Here is a 24,378-nt window from a genome sequence, read left to right on the forward strand (position 1 = left end):
AACTTTAGCCAAGCTTTTAGAATTGTAATAAAATAAACTAAATTCGAAACAAATAGAAAAACCAGAAATTAGACAGGATATTTTAAAGTTTTCATAAGATCCCTCCTTTCATTGATAACTTTAATCAATACCCAATCTCCTCGTTTGACTCCTCCACTCTTTGGTTTACTGCTTCACCTGGAACAGAATTTAGCAGAAGACATCTCTTTTCTAGTTAGCATTTTTTATAAAATTGGTTAACCATTTGATTCGCCTCTTCATCATGCTATGTGAAAGGTTTAAGTTGTGGTATTACATATGATCTCCAATAAATCAATTCAAATGGTGTTATGCATCTGGTATAGGACTGGGAAAGACTTCAATTCACATAGTAAACATACTGTATCTATAATTACCAGGCAGTATTTTCCCTTCAGTTTTCTTATTGTTGAGCAAACACATGTAACAGCATCTAATAACGAGCCCCCATATTCAACTCCTATTAGTCATGCCTAGAAATGACAATCTGTTTCTTTGTTCCCTTCTTTAGAAAATCAACTGTTAGTCTAATTTCTTTCACTCCAAAAAACCTTTTCTGTCTTTTAAAACAGTTACGTTTAAGACCTATATGGTTTTAGATTCTCTATTTTACCAAATCACCTCTTTTTATCAAAGATATGATAAAACCAATTTTCATTATGTCAAACCAGAATCCGTATGCTTCTTAAATGAAATATAGACTAAATAATGTTCTTAATGTAGCTATTAACCAAACATTTTTCCCAACTATATTTTCTATAAAGGTCAGATAGGTAGAACTTCATAACTCGTTTTGCTGCAGTTCAAAACGAGCCAATTAGCTCAAACCATCATAACCACAATTTATCAGACTTGATGAGTCTTCCCAAATTATTTCAGAACTGAATGTTATAATAACCCTCTTCATGCACTAATACCATTTATTAATACAACATTATCACAGCCTAACTGTTTATCCCAAACAGTATGCCAGGCTCTGATAAAACCCTCAAATAAAACTTAAAACCAAATTACAATTAAACTCCAAATGGAAATACATTTTGTTATTTTCTCTTTCTCATTTTTAACCAAGTTACATCTAATACCTTTATCAAAAACTCTTAAAAACCCTAGATTTTACTATTTTGATTTAAAATGTTATCCCATATACCTTCAAAGTATATTCATAGTTTCCTCTTCAAAACATCAGTGTTTAAACCAATCATCTCTTCCCATCCACAAAACGTTCATGTTTTATTTCATAACCTTCCATGATCCTCTCTAAACCAATCCTTTATGTAACTTTCCAATTGCTTCCTCATAATTTTTCACATACATTTCCTCAAACCATTCTTTGACCAACACAGCTGGTTTGCTCTAGTATAACTCTTCCAATTGTATTAGAACCAATTTATAAACCAGGGGTTCAATTTCTGCATTTTTACTGAATACCAACACACATCACAGATTTTCCGCCCATAAATCCAAGTTCTGGTCGGAAAGGCTTCAAAAAACCTCCCTGTTTGGCTAGGAATTATAACAAATGTTGATCACGCATTTGTTAACCACCAAACCTGGGATTCATCTAAACGAACACATTTATCAGCATTAATACTCACATAAATATGCAGAACTATACCCTCTGGGATCACCTTTGTAAGATCTCAAGTAACAGGACTCTTTTAGCCCCCACCTTTCTCCAACTCTCCTCGGGATTTCTGTAACTTCTTGGTCAAAGAAAAAAAGCACGAGATTGATAAAAGTGAGTGATCTCACAATTTGACAACTTGTTAGATTTTGCACTGAAGGCAATTATGGTCCTTGGAGGACACCTAGTGGATCTTTTTATTTTTTATTTTATTTTTTAAAGAACGACAGATCTGTTTAAAATACCGTTCAACTCAACCCGACTCCACACAAATATAACTTTTTCAGGGACTGTAACCCTCTTGTACCGGAGAGGACAAAGAAAAGACACACCACACTCCTCTCTATTTTTATTAAACTCAATCTGACTCCACACAAATAGACAGTGTTCAGGGATTCTAACCCTTGGAGAGGACTCTAACCACCCTTGAACAAAGACAACGAGTTCAGGGACTCTAACCCTTGGAGAGGACTCTAACCTCCCCTTGGACAAAGACAACGAGTTCAGGGACTCTAACCCTTGGAGAGGACTCTAACCTCCCCTTGGACAAAGACAACGTGTTCAGGGACTCTAACCCTTGGAGAGGACTCTAACCTCCCCTTGGACAAAGACAACGAGTTCAGGGACTCTAACCCTTGGAGAGGACTCTAACCTCCCCTTGGACAAAGACAACGAGTTCAGGACTCTAACCCTTGGAGAGGACTCTAACCTCCCCTTGGACAAAGACAACGAGTTCAGGGACTCTAACCCTTGGAGAGGACTCTAACCTCCCCTTGGACAAAGACAACGTGTTCAGGGACTCTAACCCTTGGAGAGGACTCTAACCTCCCCTTGGACAAAGACAACGTGTTCAGGGACTCTAACCCTTGGAGAGGACTCTAACCTCCCCTTGGACAAAGACAACGAGTTCAGGACTCTAACCCTTGGAGAGGACTCTAACCTCCCCTTGGACAAAGACAACGAGTTCAGGGACTCTAACCCTTGGAGAGGACTCTAACCTCCCCTTGGACAAAGACAACGTGTTCAGGGACTCTAACCCTTGGAGAGGACTCTAACCTCCCCTTGGACAAAGACAACGTGTTCAGGGACTCTAACCCTTGGAGAGGACTCTAACCTCCCCTTGGACAAAGACAACGTGTTCAGGGACTCTAACCCTTGGAGAGGACTCTAACCTCCCCTTGGACAAAGACAACGAGTTCAGGACTCTAACCCTTGGAGAGGACTCTAACCTCCCCTTGGACAAAGACAACGAGTTCAGGGACTCTAACCCTTGGAGAGGACTCTAACCTCCCCTTGGACAAAGACAACGTGTTCAGGGACTCTAACCCTTGGAGAGGACTCTAACCTCCCCTTGGACAAAGACAACGTGTTCAGGGACTCTAACCCTTGGAGAGGACTCTAACCTCCCCTTGGACAAAGACAAAATTTAAACACGGTTGATTTCCCACCACTGTTGGTTTGATTAGGTACGATGAAACATAGTAATCGTCTAAATTTGGTTCTCAGTTCCGAATAGCAGTACTTTGAATTAACAGGTGTCTGCTTACCTTTTTTTTATGTTGAGGCGCCTCTGACGATTACGTCTGCCTCCTCGTACCGGTGTATGAGTCTTTCTCCCGATCTGTCGGTCGGGCCGGAACCCTCTGGACTCCCTCTTTTCAGCGTCGGGGTCACCATTTGAAGGATTCAAAATCTATGTGTCTATTCCAATATGTAATGATGGTATTCAATGACACAAATCTGTGTTCTAGAAAGAGTGGTCTGGAGTCGCAGAGGTCCGATAATATCAGCTTTAATGCAGCAGTTGGAAATCAACAAGTACAGAGCTCTGGGGTTGTCTACGTTTCCCTACCCGCAACAGAGTTTGGGCTGGTTCACGAAGTCCAACTGGCTATCTGTCCCTCCCCAGCATATATTTATACAGTGCAATTGAAACACAAGTATCAAAAAAGGGTTCAGCTTGTTCTCTCGTGCGTCAGGGAGTTGTTCTTGCCTACGCGCATCCCACCTGCTCGGGTGCCGTCTCCACCCGGTTTCAAGGTTGTTTCTGAAAATGAAGAGATAGAGACACAAAGAACAGCCTGCTTCCCACACCCAGTGTGAGACCCAATGTTTAAGTCTGAGCACACTTCTAAGTTCATAACTTTAATAAGCACAATGCATAACTTTAATAAGCACAATATATTTTAAAACACCAAAGACTAATTTTCATATTGTTTAATATATAAACGCTGTAGTCTGAATCATTTCATCTGCGCTGTATGGTCTTTGACCCTCCAATCAATGCGTTGCGGCTGCGGTGGTGACACCAATCAGGATCCACGAAGTACACACATACACGTTGTGGATTAGTCTACCTGTTCGGAATGGATTAATTAGCCATGGATATCAGACGATTTTTTAAGAGACCATCGAGTGCTCCCACTCCCACAGATGCCCGCAAAAGGCCTCAAGTACAGAGTAAGATCAATTCACGTTTGTAAACGTTGTTTTGGTCTGCACAACATCGCATTAAGACAGGGACAACGGCTAGCCTACTATTATTAACCTTCTTTTAAATACGATGATGCAGATACAAGCCAACCTTACCGGTCCCATCCAAATAGGCCTAATGAAACGTAAAAATAAATAAATAAACAGGGTTCTCAAGCCTATGTGAAGGGGCTGAAATGCGTGTGTCTCACGGTGGTGGTGGGGGGGGGGCTTGAAACAGACGTGAAAGCTCGTCTCGGGGGGGGGGGGTGCTTGACGACCCTGTAAATAAATAAATATTAAAATTCATAGTTTACCCACCTCTATTTTTACCACTACACCACTGATCACAAGATAAAGTAAAGACATTCTTCAGGCCCATTACTGAGGTCATCCTGCTTCTGCCTAAGGAAGGTCAAAGGTCAAGCGAGGAATGTTGAATCTTTATTGGCATTAAATGCCAGACGGGGGGAGCGTTCTGCCCATAATATGTTTTTCTTCTGCCCATAATGTTTTATGTATTGGGTTAATCTAACTTGAAACGTTTGTATGTGTTTGATATGAGTGTACGGGAAGCAAAGGATGTTTCGATGTCAACTGTCACACAGCAAAATATCAATTTTAATGTATTTTCAATCTGTCGTGTGAATCTTGTAGAAAGCAATGACTAAGTTTTACACAATCATAATATGTATATTGCCTAAATACAATAAGTTACTGTAATTTAGATGTTTTTTGGATGTTTTAAATAGTCAAACGCAATTGCTGCATCTGCACGATACTACTGTCGCATACGTTAGCATGTTTGCTAATAATGTCAGTTTTGTAATGTATTGTGGCAGACGGCAGGGGAGGTGAGGGGGGTGGTGATTGAGGGCAGGTATCTGGCCGCCCGTTGGATCCACCCCCGAGCCATATAGGGACTTCCTGCTTCAACGAGACAGGCTGTGTCTCGTTGGGAGGTTGATTGTTTGTGGGATGGCCTATAAAATGATTTATGTGAGGAATTAAAGTGGCTGATACATGGAAAGTGGACTGGGTGTGCTGAAGTCTTATTGGGTGTGCTCAAGCCTTCGGCGAGAGCACAACCTTTGTTCTCTCACATATATATTATTATTCTTATTATTCTTTTTGCCCCCCTAAAACTCAGTCAATATTTGGCCTACATAGACAACGTAGGTGTCAAAAGTTTCGTCTTGGTAGCGATTGAGTTGCTTCTATTGGAATTTACGTTCCGTTGCATGGTTTGGGTTTAAGTTAAGTTTTTGTGGCGAAAAGTGAAGCTAACGGTGGCTAATTTGCTAGCCACAGTCACTGACGTTACTAACGTCACTAACGTCACGAAAACACGCGTGACTACCCTTGGCAGAACATTCGTTTCGCATCTGTTAACTTGGGGGATAGCTAGGCTAACTATAGCTTTACTGCAAGGCAGCTGCAGAAACGCCACAAGCAAAGAGGCCAGGGTGATAACTATTTACTCATTTTACTTTGTGATATGACACACAATTGTGACGTGTAATGTACAATATAAGCTGATATTATTAAGGAAGTACATCTACTTTCGGAAACAGTAGTCAACTATTTCACTGAAGTATTAGCATCATGACATTAGCCTGTGTTGCCCGGGCAACACATACTACAGTGGTCTATGATGTATCTGTTTTCAATCGTTAAAATAAACATTCCTCACATATACATTTTCGTCGTAGGATTTATTCTGACATTAGTAAACGATTTGTTGGTGAAATTACCATTACCTGTGGTTTCAAACCAGTGTAGCTCACTGCAACGCTGTAGCTTACGCGAGACACTACAAAAACATCTACAGTACACAGCTGTTTAGGAAGTCAAACGGCGACAGAAAATGTTCGGCACTCCCCTTAAATCAAAAGTCTATCTAACTACTAACCTGAACTTCATTGCCACAGCCTAAACGTTGTCAATCTGTTCATGAAAATAATTAATTTCAGCCTAAACCGTACAACGGAACGTTAAATCGAATTCAACCAACGCAATCGCTACCAAGACGAACACAGCAGTAGTCTAGTACTGTACCGTAGTAGAATTTACCGTGGCAGCTTCTCCACACAGGGCTATATCGCATTTTGCGTTACTGACAATGAATGATCGCTACCAGTGAGCTTTTTATGAATGAGCGATTTTCCACTAAATAAATGTCAAGCTTATTTACGTTTTTGGGGGCATATTTTCAGTTAGCAGATGGTACTGTTTGAATCGCGATTCCATCTTCTACTGCCGGTAACGTCGTAGAATAATCTTCAAAGGGGGTTCTTTATTAATGAATGAATGCAATATGAGTAGGCTAAATGCCTGAAAATATCACGAGAAGGGAAAACTTAAAAGGACGTTTAAGTCATAGAGATTAGGTCAATTTTCACACCGCTCTGCCAAATTTATTCGTTTTGATTCAGCTATGAGGCTGCCTCTTGCAGGGAAAATGAGAAGACATCTATTTCATTCTACACTTCACTCGTATTTTGAGTTGTAAATGAGCAGAAACAAATATATGCTTTTAAATCTATGTAATCTTTATAAATAATAAGTATGCATTTTTATATAAAATATACAGAAATATCAGTTGTAAAAATGACATTCAAAAACGGACCCCTGTGCAACCGATGCAAGCAAGCACACCCTACAATTTCCCCAGAAATTGTACCCTCTCTAGTTGGGTGTGCTTTGCCTTCGGCAAGGGCACAACCTTTGTTCTCTCACATATATATTTATTTATTATTTATTTTCGCCCCCCTAAGGATCAGTCAATATTTGGACTACATACACAACGGCGGTGTCAAAAGGTTCGTCTTGTTAGCGATTGCGTTGGTTGTATTTTTATTTACGTTCCGTTGCATGGTTTAAGTAGAAATTGCGTTTTTGTGGTGAAAAGTGAAGCTAACGGTGGCTAATTTGCTAGCCACAGTCACTGACGTTACTAACGTCACTACGTCACTAACGTCACGAAAACACACGTGACTACCTGTAGCAGAACATTCGTTTCGCATCTGTTAACTTGGGGGATAGCTAGGCTAACTATAGCTTTACTGCAAGGCAGCTGCAGAAACGCCACAAGCAAAGAGGCCAGGGTGATAACTATTTACTCATTTTACTTTGTGATGTGAAACACACTTATGAAATATAATGTACAATATTAGCTGATATTATTAAGGAAGTAGGCCCACATCTACTTTAGGAAACGGTAGTCTACTTTTTCACTGAAGCATTAGCATGACATTAGCCTCTGTTGCCCGGGCAACACATACCACAGTGGTCTATGATGCATCTGTTTTCAATCGTTAAAATAAACATTCCTCACAAATACATTTTCTTTGTAGGATTTACTATGACATTACATTACAAGTTAACGATTTGTTGGTGAAATTATCATTACCTGTGGTTTCAAACCAGTGTTGCTCATTGCAACGCTGTAGCCTACGCGAGACACACGACAAAAACATCTAACTTACACAGCTGTTTAGGAAGTCAAACGGCGACAGAACATGTTCGGCACTCCCCTTACTTAAATCAAAAGTCTTTCAATAGGTGAAACTATCTGACTACTAACCTGAACTTCATTGCCACAGCCTAAACTTTGTCAATCTGTTCATGAAAATAATTAATTTCAGCCTAAACCGTACAACGGAACGTTTAATCGAATTCAACCAAAGCAATCGCTACCAAGACGAACACAGCAGTAGTCTAGTACTGTACTGTAGTAGTAGAATTTTTTATGAATGAGCGATTTTCCACTAAATAAATGTCAAGCTTATTTACGTTTTTGGGGGCATATTTTCAGTTAGCAGATGGTACTGTTTGAATCGCGATTCTATCTTCTGCCGGTAACGTCGTAGAATAATCTTCAAAGGGGGTTCTTTATTAATGAATGAATGCAATATGAGTAGGCTAAATGCCTGAAAATATCACGAGAAGGGAAAACTTAAAAGGACGTTTAAGTCATAGAGATTAGGTCCATTTTTACACCGGTCTGCCAAATGTATTCGTTTTGATTCAGCTATGAGGCTGCCTCTTGCAGGGGAAATGAGAAGACATCATATTTCATTCTACACTTCACTCGTATTTTGAGTTGTAAATGAGCAGCAAAAAAAAGATGCTTTTAAATCTATGTAATATTTATACATAATAAGTAGGCCCTATGCATTTTTATATAAAATATACAGGAATATCAGTTGTAAAAATGGCATTAAAATCCCTGTACAACCGACGCAAGCAAGCACACCCTACAATTTCCCCAGAAATTGTACCCTCTCTAGTTCAACTTGTTATTGTGGAAACCCCAAACCCCTTGACCCGCTACAATATTTTATAATTAAGCACTTTTTCTACTTTTTATTCGTACTTTCACTCCATTTCAATGTTGTCAGCTTGACTGATGGAAGTCAATAAAGGAGCAAGAAGGCTAATTTTCCTAGCTCTCGGAAAGGAGTTTGGCTCTCTGTTTAATCTATGTCAACGCTAGGAAGCACAACACATAGACAGAGCAGTACAGATAATGTTTTGTTATTCAATGCAGATGAAAATATAAGCTTGACAAATTATATTTTATGGGCTCAATTTGTTCCATTGGTGAAAGAGAATAACATCACCGGATCACAAGTTGCTAGTGTGTAACGTTTTAATGTATTGTTTTCCATGTTGCGCCTGTTTTGTGTAGAATGGGGGTTAGTTAGGAACCAAAGCATGTTTGTCAGCTGTTTGGTTTCTTTCTTTCATCAATGACACGCTAGGCCCCCTTGCCAACACATGGATACATACTGGTCTCTGTACTGCTCTTTGTTGGTTGACCGTGACACGGCTGCATTCACATAGTACGCACTCACACTGAGTCTTTTCATAGTGTGATCTGTAGCTTCTAAGTTCGCTGTGTTTGGGCTATGGCGGACATGCAGTAGGCCTAGGAAAACACCCGCAGGATTGTCTATTCAGAAGAACTGTGATTGGGCAGGGGAATGATGCAAGTTGCTAGTGTGTAACGTTTTAATGTATTGTTTTCCATGTTGCGCCTGTTTTGTGTAGAATGGGGGTTAGTTAGGAACCAAAGCATGTTTGTCAGCTGTTTGGTTTCTTTCTTTCATCAATGACACGCTAGGCCCCCTTTCCAACACATGGATAAATACTGGTCTCTGTACTGCTCTTTGTTGGTTGACCGTGACACGGCTGCATTCACATAGTACGCACTCACACTGAGTATTTTCATAGTGTGATCTGTAGCTTCTAAGTTTGCTGTGTTTGGGCTATGGCGGACATTAGGTCTAGGAAAACACCCGCAGGATTGTCTATTCAGAAGAACTGTGATTGGGCAGGGGAATGATGCACGTTCCCCAAATCATTCAATTACCCCACCTGGGAGAAACTGTAGGATTTACTATTAGCGTATGTAAATCCCAATAAGTAGATCAAGTCTTAACGTCAAATCGTATTTATTTTTGACCTATCGTTGTCTTCATTGTTCTATTCACTACATATAACTATGATATGACCTGTAAGACATCTAGGGGTGTTATTTACGACCAGGTGGAGCTGAACGCCTGTGGCTAAGATAGCGAGCTGATAGGTTAAGCCTGACCAATGACAATCTGGCATGTGATGGAAAGACTGCCTCGTGTTGTCCTACATATGTTGGTCGTATGTTATGTGAGTGTTTTTGGAGTTCCCTATAAAAATCCTTCCTCTGACCTTCACTCCTCAGGAAGACTTTGCAAGATTACAGTCTGTTTCTTTGAAGTAGTGATTATGCTTCTCTGGAAGGGGCGGTTTTAGGCACGGGCCGACCTGGCAGCCGCCCGGGGCGCCATGAAGAGAGGGTCGGCATTTTCCGCAATTTTTGTGTTTGGCGCCCTCTGGTATTGCGATTGTGTTTGTGCCATTCGTTCCGTGTACCTGGTAGGGGCGGCGGGCGGGGGAGGGTGCTGCAGTCTAAAAGGTCGTCCCGGGGGAGGGGGGGTAACGCTGCGTTCACACTGCAGTGTTTTTTAACGCTCTGCACCGCTTGCCTTCCCACAGTACACCACGCTCGGGGGCGTGTTAGACAAGTTAATACAGAGTTGTAGTTCTCTAAGGTCACTGTTGTAGTCATGGCCAAGCGTGCAGATTTGGGTTCATGTACTCACAATATCGATCAAAATACCACTTTTACACAACATTTATGTAAGTGCAAGATTTTACTAGTGCAAGATGACAGTAGAATACATGTTACGCCACCGGTCGTTTGTAGGCTGGGCTAGCGAGCTAGCAGTGGCACAGAACAGTCACGTAATGTGACGAGACTAAATTTAAAAGTAGGCTATAAAAACACACTAGGAACAATGACGACATCGGCAACCATGCACCATGCATTATTAGTTTAATGTATTCTTTAAATTCAGGCTCGTCACATTAGTAACTTTGTTCTGAACAGAAGGGTGTGCAGACACATACGAAAAGTGTCTCCTCCATCTTGAAATTGTCAAACCTAGAAAAGTTTACCATGACGAACACGTTACAAGAAACAAGAAACCAATCCGATTGGCCAACGCTAGCGTTTTCACGCTCCTCATTTACATAAAGTTGAGAAAATCCAACTTGCAACGCTCCGCTCCGCTCGCCTTCCCACAATGCCCTACGCGAGCGTCAACGCCTGGTTTCGTTGAAAATGAATTGGAAGCCGACGCCCCGCGCCGCCCGCTCCGCTGCAGTGTGAACGCAGCGTAAGGGAAAAACTTGCCCGGGCGCCAAATGTTCTAGGACCGCTACTGTTCTCTGGTGTGTGCACTCATCTCAAATGACAACAAATAAAAGTTGCACGCTTGTAAGCACCATTTGTCATATCCAGTAGCCCTCACTCTGCCTTCCCCTTTGTTCTCCTACTCATCTCCTGCCTTGTTTCTGAGCATCCCCTTTCATCCCTCCTTTTTACTTAGGCCTCTTTCTCCCCTCCCCTTTCTTCCTGAACTACCCTCTCCTCTGCCTCCTCACCCGTGAGCAGAAACTGACAGCAGTCTGCTCATGTTTCCTGAGAAGATGTCCAGCGACGCTACATCACTCTTTGCCCCAATCTCTGTTAGGATCAGGGCCCTGGACAGGTCTATCAATCACAAACATCACTGTCAGCCCAACAACAACATTACCACCAGATTTTTTGGACCAAGTACAACTTCTTCAACAAGGCCAAGGGTTCACACTGACTCAATGCCCTTAACCCTTGTGTTCTCTTCGGGTCATTCTGACCCATCAGTCATTGTGACCCACCGTCGTATTGCGACAACTTTACCGCATACAAAAACAAAGTGAAGCATTTTCTTAACTGTCGGGCTGTCTCAGACGCCCCACATTGCGAAAGTTAAAAGAAAATGCTATTTATTTGTTTTTGTATTGGGTAAAATTGGGTAAACACAACGATGGTTCGTTGTGAATCTTTGGGTCATGTGACCCGAAGGCAGCACAAGGGTTAAAACACACTGCTTTTTGCACTGCACAATACAATATTGTACCATTTGTATTTTTTGTAATATTGTATTTTTTGTATTTTATATTGTAAATTACTGCAACTTATATTTTATTGGTGGCCAAGCCGTGAAGCAGCGAAGCCACCTTAAGTGTTTCTACGTATTCTTATTATTATTAGGGGCCAAGCAGCAGCGAAGCTGCTGTGGCACCTATTGTTTTTGTTAGTTTTATTATTATTATTGTTTTATTATTATTATTACTATTGTATTTGTTAGTATTATTATTGGGTGTGCTTTGCCTTCGGAAAGGGCACAACCTTTGTTCTCTCACATATATATTATTATTGGGTGTGCTCAAGCCTTCGGCGAGAGCACAACCTTTGTTCTCTCACATATATATTATTGTGAGAATGCTGTTAAGCATTCTCACTATTGTTTTCCTGTTTCTCTTTATTATTATTGTTGGAATGCTGCTTCAGCATTCCAAGTATTGTTCTTTGAATCTTTATTCAACTTATTGTTGGAATGCTGCTTCAGCATTCCAAGTATTGTTCTTTGAATCTTTATTCAACTTATTGTTGGAATGCTGCTTCAGCATTCCAAGTATTGTTCTTTGAATCTTTATTCAACTTATTATTGTTGGAATGCTGCTTCAGCATTCCAAGTATTGTTCTTTGAATCTTTATTGTTGGAATGCTGCTTCAGCATTCCAAGTATTGTTCTTTGAATCTTTATTCAACTTATTGTTGGAATGCTGAAGCAGCATTCCAAGTATTGTTCTTTGAATCTTTATTCAACTTACTGTTGGAATGCTGCTTCAGCATTCTAAGTATTGTTCTTTGAATCTTTATTGTTGGAATGCTGCTTCAGCATTCCAAGTATTGTTCTTTGAATCTTTATTGTTGGAATGCTGAAGCAGCATTCCAAGTATTGTTCTTTGAATCTTTATTGTTGGAATGCTGCTTCAGCATTCCAAGTATTGTTCTTTGAATCTTTATTCAACTTATTGTTGGAATGCTGCTTCAGCATTAACCCTTTCACACGTAGGTTCTAAATTCCTTGACTGGTCCCCCAGAGTGAGTTTTTTATGCGCGTGAGTTTGGATCAATCTCAACGTTCCAGAAATTGATTATGACGCATTAAAATCGAATTGCTATACAATTTAAGTATTTCTCGGTTCGCATTTTCCATTGACCTAGTTTGCACCCCGTATTAGTGACGAATACTCCATTCATTGGTTGTTTTGTTTATCCACCTTCTCGTTACGTATTTCTTCCGCTTCAGGGGACTGGCGGAAACCTTCAAAGTAGATATTTTGGCTATTATTCTGGTGACTGAAGTATTTGTATAACTCAAATTATACCACCCATATAGTTTGCACGATACTGAGATGAAAGCATGAACTGTTGTATTTCACGAGGTGATGTTTTTGCCAAACTAGCTAGCTCGTAGTGTAGTAAAGAGTCAATCAACAAGTTAGCTGTTGCTAATTTACTAGGCTATGTTACGTTGTTTGTGTGGTCGGATTATAACGAATACAAAATAATTTGGATACATCCAGTCAGTCTAATTTGATTTATATTCATCGTTTTGTTTTCTCTAGCTGGCTTCCATCTCGTAAACCTTCTGAGTTGGCAACGCAGCCAGTGTTCACAAAATAAGTTACTGGATGGAAGCCAGCTAAACGAAAACAAAACGATACATTACAATCCTAGTAATACGCTAGACTGACTAGATGCAGTCTAGCGTATTTTGTAAATTAGATGCAAATCATTGTTGGAATGCTGCTCCAGCCCCTTTCAAAAATACCTTTCGGTTGCTTTGAAGCTTCAGCTTATAACTTTCTACTAAATTTTCACTATTTTCAGCTTTTTTAGTATGGTCAGCTATCCCCATTCAGGTTTTCAGCATTCTCACTGCTGTTTCGCAGGAACAGCCGTTTCTAGTTATTATTTATCTTCTATTTCTTCCGTGGCACCTTTCAGCGCCTTCAAATCTTCAGCTATTAAAACCGTTCAGCTATCTAAAAATTCAGCAGTTTCAGGCCATGGGTGCTATGACTTTTCAGCTTTGTACCTCTTATGCTTGAATTAATATAAATCAATATTCATAATATTTTTAACATGGGTTTCCAATGGAGTTTTCTTTCAAATCCTCTCAAACTTCTTTAAACTTCTTCAACTTCCAAATCCTTGTTCTTCCTCAATCTTTCAGCTAGAGCCACCATTTAAACTTTAAAATGTTGACAAAACCCTAAACTATTTTTAAATAATTCAGCTTTTTGATATCTATTCAACTTTTTTCAATATCACTGATTATGTTTCATGACTTTTTCAAGCCGTTTCTGAGATTTACATGGGTGTTTACGTGAAACCCTAGAGTGCAGACTGAAACGCTTAGAGTGCAGGGCAGCTTCGGATGTCGTTGAAAAAATATTTCTAGTTTGCCAGCATTGCCACAATTTTCGCTCTTCATGCTTCGTTTTTGGATCAATAGATAGCTAATTTTGTGCTGGTCGTAGACAGTTGTCTGTTGAATCCAACAGACGTACACATTTGTTCAGAGCCCCACGAAAGCGAGACAAAGTCCAACTCTCGCCCCATAGAGACCAATGCAAATCTGGTGACAAAATCGTCAGAGAAAGCAAAAAGAACAAGATTTTGAAACTGCCGGTAGAGTCGTATTTCTGACCGCACAGAAATATGAAGGACATCTCTGGTTTCGGCAGAGTCTTGGGTCTCGGAAAATATCCGTATTTTTTGGATTGGACGTATAGTTTTGCGTCTAGGTCAACTTGTTTGAGGTGTGGATGCTAGGTAAATGTTCGTTTTTCTCTCTGCCTAGCTCGTTAGCCATCACAGCTGCGCCATCACCGTGACAACCAAACAAACACGCACCAGGAAAGCAAAAGGGACACGTTTTCGAAACTGCAGGTAGTCGTATTTCTGACTGCACAGACATATAAAGAATATCTCTGGTTTAGGCAGAGTCTTGGGTCTCGGAAAATATCCTTATTTTTTGGATTGGACGTATAGTTTTGCGTCTAGGTTAACTTGTTTGAGGTGTGGATTCTAGCTACATTAGTTATTCTCTCTGCCCAGCTCGTTAGCCATCACAGCTGCGCCATCACCGTGGCACCCAAACAAACACGCACCAGGAAAGCAAAAGGAACACGTTTTCGAAACTGCAGGTAGAGTCGTATTTCTGACTGCACAGACATATAAAGAATATCTCTGGTTTAGGCAGAGTCTTGGGTCTCGGAAAATATCCTTATTTTTTGGATTGGACGTATAGTTTTGCGTCTAGGTTAACTTGTTTGAGGTGTGGATTCTAGCTACATTAGTTATTCTCTCTGCCCAGCTCGTTAGCCATCACAGCTGCGCCATCACCGTGGCACCCAAACAAACACGCACCAGGAAAGCAAAAGGAACACGTTTTCGAAACTGCAGGTAGAGTCGTATTTCTGACTGCACAGACATATAAAGAATATCTCTGGTTTCGGCAGAGTCTTGGGTCTTGGAAAATATCCTTACATTTTGGATTGGACGTACAGTTTTGCATCTAGGTTATCATGTTTGAGGTGTGGATTCTAGCTACATTTCTCTTATTCTCTGCCCTCAGCGCGTTAGCAATCATAGCTGCACCATCACCGTAACGACAGACACGCACCACTCAGTCTCTCAAATAGGTGATTGGTACGTTTACTTGACCATGAGAAACCCGATTACTAGCAATTGTCGGTTTATGCCAATAATACGATTACTCCGTTTACATGTGTAATTAGTTATGCGATTACTCAATAAACGCGTCTACATGATTCTTTTTTATTAATCGTTGTATGCTCCACGGACAAAACTTGCACCATCATCCTTCTGCAACAAAGTGTCGCTGTGTCTTCCTGTATCGGCCCTACTGCTGTATGTTTCATTCCATCAACACATTGAATCCTACTAAGAAAGCCGAGTAAACGCACTCAATGCACACATCTGCTACTGCTATTACTATCCCAACTATAATTTCAGCTGATAAGACAATAATATTCTTTTTATGACTAGCTAGCCTAGGCCTACTTCTTCTTCTGTTTAACAGTTCAGCTTTCAGCTTCTCCCGCATTGTATTTCAGCTCTTAGCGTTGTTAGATGATGCAGTTCAGTTTCCACACTGCCTCTTTTGTGTGACTCACACATTTCTTGACATTCATTTCAGCTTGCGGGTATTTTCTCATTTCTGTATTTTCTGCAATTTAAGAAAAATAATTTCATCTTTCAGCATTCCAACGCATTTTCAGCAGGAAATGCCTTTCTAGTTATTATTATTTATCTTCTATTTCTTCCGTGGCACCTTTCAGCGCCTTCAAATCTTCAGCTATTAAAACCGTTCAGCTATCAAAAAATTCAGCAGTTTCAGGCCATGGGTGCTATGACTTTTCAGCTTTGTACCTCTTATGCTTGAATTAATATAAATCAATATTCATAATATTTTTAACATGGGTTTCCAATGGAGTTTTCTTTCAAATCCTCTCAAACTTCTTTAAACTTCAACTTCCAAATCCTTCTTCTTCCTCAATCTTTCAGCTAGAGCCACCATTTAAACTTTAAAATGTTGACAAAACCCTAAACTATTTTTAAATAATTCAGCTTTTTGATATCTATTCAACTTTTTTCAATATCACTGATTATGTTTCATGACTTTTTCAAGCCGTTTCTGAGATTTACATGGGTGTGTACGTGAAACCCTAGAGTGCAGACTGAAACGCTTAGAGTGGAGGGCAGCTTCGGATGTCGTTGAAAAAATATTTCTAGTTTGCCAGCATTGCCACAATTTTTCGCACTTCATGCTTCATTTTTGGATCAATAGATAGCTAATTTTGTGCTGGTCGTAGACAGTCGTCTGTTGAATCCAACAGACGTACACATTTGTTCAGAGCCCCACGAAAGCGAGACAAAGTCCAACTCTCGCCCCATAGAGACCAATGCAAATCTGGTGACAAAATCGTCAGAGAAAGCAAAAAGAACAAGATTTTGAAACTGCCGGTAGAGTCGTATTTCTGACCGCACAGAAATATAAAGGACATCTCTGGTTTCGGCAGAGTCTTGGGTCTCGGAAAATATCCTTATTTTTTGGATTGGACGTATAGTTTTGCGTCTAGGTTAACTTGTTTGAGGTGTAGATTCTAGCTACATTTCAGTTATTCTCTGCCCTCAGCGCGTTAGTAATCATAGCTGCACCATCACCGTGGCAACGACAGACACGCACCACTCAGTCTCACGCAGGTGATTTGGTATTAGCTGATTAGTGGAGTCACAAGACAGAGTTTGATAGTATTTCAACCTAATACAATTTACAAGAGGTGACTGCAGGTGCTGCTAATATCTCTTTTACTACTATTGCTAATGGAACTGTTTTATTCTACTACGCCACTGAGTGCGTTTACTTGATCATGAGAAACCCGATTACTAGCAATTGTCGGTTTATGCCATACGATTACTCTGTTTACATGTGTAATTAGTTATGCGATTACTCAATAAGCGCGTCTACATGATTCTTTTTATTAATCGTTGTATGCTCCACGGACAAAACTTGCACCATCATCCTTCAGCAACAAAGTGTCGCCGTGTCTTCCTGTATCGGCCCTACTGCTGTATGTTTCATTCAATCAACACATTGAATCCTACTAAGAAAGCCGAGTAAACGCACTCAATGCACACATCTGCTACTGCTATTACTATCCCAACTATACTTTCAGCTGTTAAGACTATAATATTCTTTTTATGACTAGCTAGCCTAGGCCTACTTCTTCTTCTGTTTAACAGTTCAGCTTTCAGCTTCTCCCGCATTGTATTTCAGCTCTTAGCGTTGTTAGATGATTCAGTTCAGTTTCCACACTGCCTCTTTTATGTGACTCACACATTTTTGACATTCATTTCAGCTTGCGGGTATTTTCTCATTTCTGTATTTTCTGCAATTTAAGAAAAATAATTTCATCTTTCGGCATTCCAACGCATTTTCAGCAGGAAATGCCTTTCTAGTTATTATTAGTGTGTTTGCTGCAAGCAAAAACACTTGTTATTCTGCATACTTATTTTTTATTTTTGTTATTTTCCTCCCACTTTTTTCCGTCGCCTACTCCTTTCACACCGTTTAAACTAGAAACACCGTTCAAACTTCATTTGATAAAGTCTGAACTGCTCTAGTGTGCTATTACTTTTCTCATTGATAACTTTTAAAGTTTTTAAGGGATTAAAGTTTAAAGTGCTAAAAAAAATGAATGGGTTTCAATGGTTCAGAATGTTCAAGTCAAATCCAATTGTGACGTCATGCACTGACAGAACTGTTTCTCACCGCGTCAATTTTTGACACTGTTTAACACTTTCCTGCCTGAATATGCAGACTTTTTCAAATAATATACCTGAACTGTTTATACCATTTTGAAGACAAGATTTAGGGCTTTCTAATGATGTAAATATTTATATGATCATGTTAGGCAAATCATCCTTTATCAAGACGATTTCACGGAGCCATTCTGACAAAAATCTTCTCTGTGTGCATTACTTTTTTAGAAAACCTCATTTTTAACCACTTTCACTACAAGATAGAGGATATGTTAGAGCGTATGAAATGTGCGTACGTTTGTCGTGAATTCAGAACAGCAGACAGATTTAAGATAGACTATTTTGTTTAAAAGTTATGACCACTGAAGTGATGAGTGGGATAACGCAATTCCAAGCTAGCGCGATGGCTCTCCATAACTAAAAACGGTTCTACTTTTTTCCACAATCGACCAAATTGGCCAAACAAGGTATGTACATTGAGTTTAAAGTGTACATAATCTAGCTAGATTATTTTTCTTTAAGAAAGTTTCACAGAAATCTGCAAAAATCGAGGCTCAACACTGTCATAGCCGACTGTCACGAACAGTTAAACCGGGGTCACAAAAGGTTTACTGCAGCTGGCATTACTACGAACAAAAGCTTCGTAACTGAATTTTTTTTACTTTTAGTTGACGATATTGAACACAGACGTTAAGAAACTTGTCTTTACTCTAAATATCTTCTCCGTTTTCAATTTGAAGCAGTAAATCTAACACATTAGGAATTCTCCCACGACATCCGCTCGCTCTGCTTTGACAAATATGTTTTCTCAGTCCACCATACATTAGACAAGCTAATTTTCGAGCACTTTCAATACAAGATACAGGCCATGTTAGAGTTGATATATATATACATAAATTGTGTGGGCAATGTAGAACAGCAGACAGATTTGAAATATGATCTTTTGTTTTAAAGTTCTGGTCATTCTAGTGACGAGTGCTTACAACTCTAGCTACGACTGTCATCATACAGTACTGTACTAGCTGCCATAGAATGGCGAAACTAGCTACGTCTATCGTTCGTTACCTACAAACAAATGCTTCGTAACAGTATTTACTTTTTATCGGCGATATTGACAACAGAGGTTAAGGAACTTGTCTTTAATCAAAAGATCGTCTTCGTTTTCAATTTGAAGCAGTATCTACCTTACTGTAGGAAATCTCCCATTGCATCCTCTCTAGCTTCTTCGGCTAAAGATGGACGACAATGACGATGCATGCATTATTCACGCCTACGGTGTTAATACAGTCTGTAAAAATACCACTTTGACACTCTTGCAAGAAATGATCCGCTGGCTAGATGTAGCATGATCTTATTTACCACCCACAATAGTTATGCTTTTTTTTGCAGCAGCATTCTGAATTAGAGTAGCTAGCTTTTCCAGTTGCACAACAAAGTCACATAATGTGACGAGATTGAATTTAAAAAACTCACCAGGGACAACGACAACATCGGCAACCCTGCACTATGGATTATTATTTTGATGTCATCTTTAAATTAAGTGTCTGAACAGGACTGGTTGTGCAGGCACACATGATTAGTTTCTCCTTCATCTTGAACCTAAAACCTAGATTCTTGGTTAGAAATGTTGACAATGACCAACAGTTGCTACGTTACAAGAAACAAGGAACCAATCCGATTGGCCAACGCTCTTCACTGTTTGAAGGATTCTGTTTCTATGTGTCTATTCCAATATGTAATGATGGTATTCAATGACACAAATCTGTGTTCTAGAAAGAGTGGTCTGGAGTCGCAGAGGTCCGATAATATCAGCTTTAATGCAGCAGTTGGAAATCAACACGTACAGAGCTCTGGGGTTGTCTACGTTTCCCTACCCGCAACAGAGTTTGGGCTGGTTCACGAAGTCCAACTGGCTATCTTTCCCTGCCCCAGCATATTATATACAATGCAATTGAAAACACAAGTATCAAAAAAGGGTTGAGCTTGTTCTCTCGTACGTCAGGGAGTTGTTCTTGCCTCCGCGTCCCACCTGCTCGGGTGCCATCTCCACCCAGATTCAAGGTTGTTTCTGAAAATGAAGAGATAGAGACACAGAGAACAGCCTGCTTCCCACACTCAGTGAGACCCTATGTTTAAGCCTGAGCACACTTTTAAGTTTCATAAGACATAACTTTAATAAGCACAATACATAACTTTAAGACATGCATCCTTCATAAATCCTGTTGTTATATTCACTCGTGCACAGTGCCCGTGATGCATTCAGTGATTAAAATGCCACACATATTAATAACTGGGATTATAGTTAGTGCTGTGCCTGATATGCAGCTGGTGATTACAGTTCTAGAATATGTGTTGTAATGTATTATACATTCTTTATGTTCCACTGTTCAAACTTTTTTCTGTTTCTACATCTTTCAATTATTAATACTTTTCAGAATGGGTTTTATTCGCCAAGAAACATCACACAGACAAGGAATTTACTGTGGCAGGAAGGTGCACACATTAAACATATAAGAATCTTAAATAAGAAGTGTACAAGTCTAACTAATACTAAGGTTTAAAAATGTAAAAGGTTTAGAATTAAATAAAATGGCTCTAACATAACGCTTTAACATTTATGAAATTAAATAAGATACCCTTTTCATCACTCTTTTTTCTCCTTTTTCAACCGTGAGAAAATATTGCAATGCATAACAATGACAGATATACTTTTAACACTGTCTCACCATTTTGGTTTCAAAGCAACACTTTTTTTCACCTCCATACTGCTGACATACTTTTGTCTGCTATGATATTGATAACTTATGCAATATACTCTTCATCACTATATTTGCTCATTTTTCTAACTTCAAACTTTTTTCTGTTTCTCAATCTTTCATTCTTTAATACTTTGAACTAGTGGTGGGCCGTTATCGGCGTTAACGCGCTGCGTTCAGCAAACACACACATTTTCTTCAGGAAATGTACCTTTCTAGTTATGACTTAGTATCTCATAATTATGACTTAGTATCTCATAATTATGACTTACGTATCTCATAATTATGACTTACGTATCTCATAATTTTGACTTAGTATCTCATAATTATGACTTAGGTATCTCATAATTATGACTTAGTATCTCATAATTATGACTTACGTATCTCAGAATTTCGACTTAGTATCTCATAATTATGACTTAATTTGTCAACTTTTTTTTTTTTTTTACTGGCGGAAATGGGCTTCCATACAGATTGGCCACCTTTCTTGGTAAAAAAAAAATGTGTTACTGATTGAAACCCTCTCTTTTGTCTATCCTTTCTTTCTTTTTTCTCTGATCTTTTCCGAAACCCTGATTTGTGTTTACGGCCCGACATTCTAGCGACTAGCGCATCTATGACTGCAACTAAACACCGTCACCGATAAGTGCGCTAAGGCAGGATCAAACCATTTCATGCAGATACAGGGGGATGGTCGGTCAATATGGATGTTTACTTTTTGGTCAATAGGGATATTTAGCCTTTATTGCCAAACACAAGTAAAAACAAAGAGATCATTCATTGTATTATTATATTTTAAATGTATTATATACTCGATGATGGTTTATATAATATAATTTTATATTACTTTTTGCCTATTTTTTGGGGGCCCTGTCAGTTAGGGGCCCTTAGAATCGTCCTAACTTTTCCCCCATATGGTGCCCCTGGCCAATAGGGTCAACCACTTGTAAGCTCATTCGTACACGCCACCGTTGGATACGTAAGCTTCGAGAACGCAGACTCCCTATGATATAAGCTTCACCTGCGTTTGGGGTATTCTGTATAATGTGTCTGATAATTATGTAAGTGCCGCATCGGAGATGACAGAGTAGGAAATTGGTTGAACTCCGAGACGCTCTCTGTGGTTATAAAGCGTTCGTCGGCCAATGCAAAGACATCGAGAAATTATTTGCCAGTTCATGCCCAGAGCCAAGCAGTGCTGGATTTGTGCAGATGAAATGTCATATCGAGGGCGACCCGGCCGATTACTTTTTATAAGTGGAGGAGCCGGTGTCACAGCAGAAGACACCTCTCTCGTGTCATAATTTAACACATTTCGGAGGCACCTGTAGACTGACTCTACCGCGGTAATGCCGTGTGTCTCTTCGACAGAACTAAGTACACTAAGAATGGCGCTGACGGTCCGAGTGTGGTCGTCCAGCTCTCTGTATAGTCTTTCAAGGGCAACATCGTCCCTCTCCCTCTGAATTGCTTCAATGCAACGCAGTGCATCAGTGAATAACTGTATCAGGTCTTCCTCATTACTACTAACACCAAGCAATGGCTGGAGTAAAAGAAAAAAGTTCGAGAATCCATATTTTAGCCTGCTCAAGAGCAACGGTTTTGAAGATGCGGCCTTTGTTAAACTTCCGGATATACTGAAATGACTTCCGGATATAGTGAAAATGTTCCCGCACACTTAAATTCTCAACGTTTCTTACTCATCCTTATAAAACTTGAGTGTTTCATATATGAGTGTGTGAATGTCTTTTCACATATGTGGATGTGAGTTTTCAGTAGTATGAATGCGTGCATGAACCTTTCACATGTGAAAGTGAATGCGTTTCATATGTGTCGATGTCAGCATTTCACCTATGTGGATGCGAATTTTCAGTAGTATGAATGCGTGTGAACCTTTCACATGTGAAAGTGAATGCATTTCATATGTGTCGATGCGAGCATTTCACATATGTGGATGCGAGTTTTCAGTAGTATGAATGCACGTGAACGTTTCATATGTGGAAGTGTATGTGTTTCATATGTGTTTATGTAAGGACAGTCTGAATTATTTACTAAACGGCCCCTCATAACCTGCACCGCCACCTCCATGCACTCCGCCCCCGTTCGTCATGCTTCAACCGACAGCTACTCTAATGTTTACACCAGACATTCAGCAGAACCAATTCACAAACAGCATTAAAGGGATTATTTGACCAGCATAATATTTTCGACTTTCGCTGCTTCCTTATTTGTGATGAGCAGTAGGCCTACTCGACTATTGAGAGGTCTCGCCAACGTTGCCTTCAAACAGCTAGACGTTTTGCTTTTAATGACTGACGAGTTTGCTTCGAATTGTATTAGCCTTGAGACGCAGACTGTCAGAGGCCCTCTTGTTAAATCAAAACAGACCACGCAGAGAGCTACTAGTCGGTTGTAGCCCAACACGCAGAATGTAAAAAGTTGTCTGATAAAATCGATAAAAGTAATGAACTATACATGCCTTATTTTGGTTTTGCACGATTGAGTAATAATGTAGCAGCCTTGGAACGCGATGCGATGGTCAACGGCAACGCGCGCTGTGATCTGGTGGCAACAAGAGCTTACATATGGACATTTAAGCGCATACTTACTACTTACCACGTGATGGACGCACAACTGGGACACAGACAGCAGGAGAGACTGGGATACAGAGAGAGACTGCTGAAAGTGAGATTGTGGGGAACAACTAAAAATACCCATATATTTCACCACAGGTTCAAAATCACCACTTTGTTACTTTGACAACAGGGAGATGGAGAAACAGGTAGGAGTACAAGGAACCCAGGGGCGTAGGTTTCAATCTATGTCCCACCTACTTTTGAAAACAGTAAATGCTATCTCCCTCTAATCTCCCCTCTCCCCTACCTCCCTCTTATCCAGTCTCCACCTTACCTTATCTCCCTCCCATCCACCCTCTCCCCTAACCTACCTTCCTCCCATCTACCTTCTCCCCTACCTCCCTCTCATCCACCCTTTACCCTACCTCCATCTTATCCACCCTGTACACTACCTCCCTCTCATCCACCCGCTGCCTTACCCTACCTCCCTCCCTCTCATCCACCCTCCCCTACCCCCCTCTCCCCTACCTCCCTCTCATCCACCCTCTCGCTTACCCTACCTCCCTCTCATTCACCCTCTCCCCTACCCTGCCCCCCTCTCCCCTGCCTCCCTTTCATCCACCATCTCCACTACTCTACCTCCCTCTCATCCACCCTCCCACACCCTGCCTCCCTCTCATCACCCCGTCCTACTCATCACTTCTCAGTCCATCTCTGCTCTTTTACCTCCGTTGGAGCTGTGCTGCGACAGTGAACTACAACCTCACCCTCTATTGAACTGACAGATTGTGTCAACCGCAGGCTTCTCTATCAGGTTCAACAAGAGACTTTCTAAAAAGACAAAAGGACAGAGTAAAACGAGGAGAGAACGAGGGAGAGAGAGAGATAGTAATGGCAATAGTATCTCCATGGACCATGGTGACCCAGGCATCTAACAGTTCTCAAGTTATTTCATGATGAGGAAGCATAAGTCTATACTACAGTTGTGACATGTTCATCTACTCAGATAAGACTGGCTACAGAGAAAAAAGTAGAGGGCTTAATTTGACAAAACGGTGAGCACAGAGACAACTCAGGCTTTATCGCAAAAAAGCGACAAACACTAAAAACACGTGACTCGGATTCAGCAGTTAG

General features: G+C 40.3%; 1 protein-coding gene across 1 annotated transcript in view; it reads right to left on the minus strand.

The window, feature by feature from the left end:
* The window catches only part of LOC134035329 (inositol monophosphatase 2-like), a 55,056-nt gene extending 32,278 nt beyond the window's left edge, over positions 1-22,778 (minus strand). Inside the window, 2 exon segments of the mRNA XM_062480328.1 lie at positions 11,111-11,219; positions 22,739-22,778. Of these exon segments, the coding sequence (XP_062336312.1) occupies positions 11,111-11,219; positions 22,739-22,778 (149 nt within the window).
* Between the last annotated feature and the right edge of the window lie 1,600 nt (positions 22,779-24,378).

This window comes from Osmerus eperlanus, chromosome 15, assembly GCF_963692335.1.
Source record: "Osmerus eperlanus chromosome 15, fOsmEpe2.1, whole genome shotgun sequence".
Classification (NCBI taxonomy): domain Eukaryota; kingdom Metazoa; phylum Chordata; class Actinopteri; order Osmeriformes; family Osmeridae; genus Osmerus; species Osmerus eperlanus.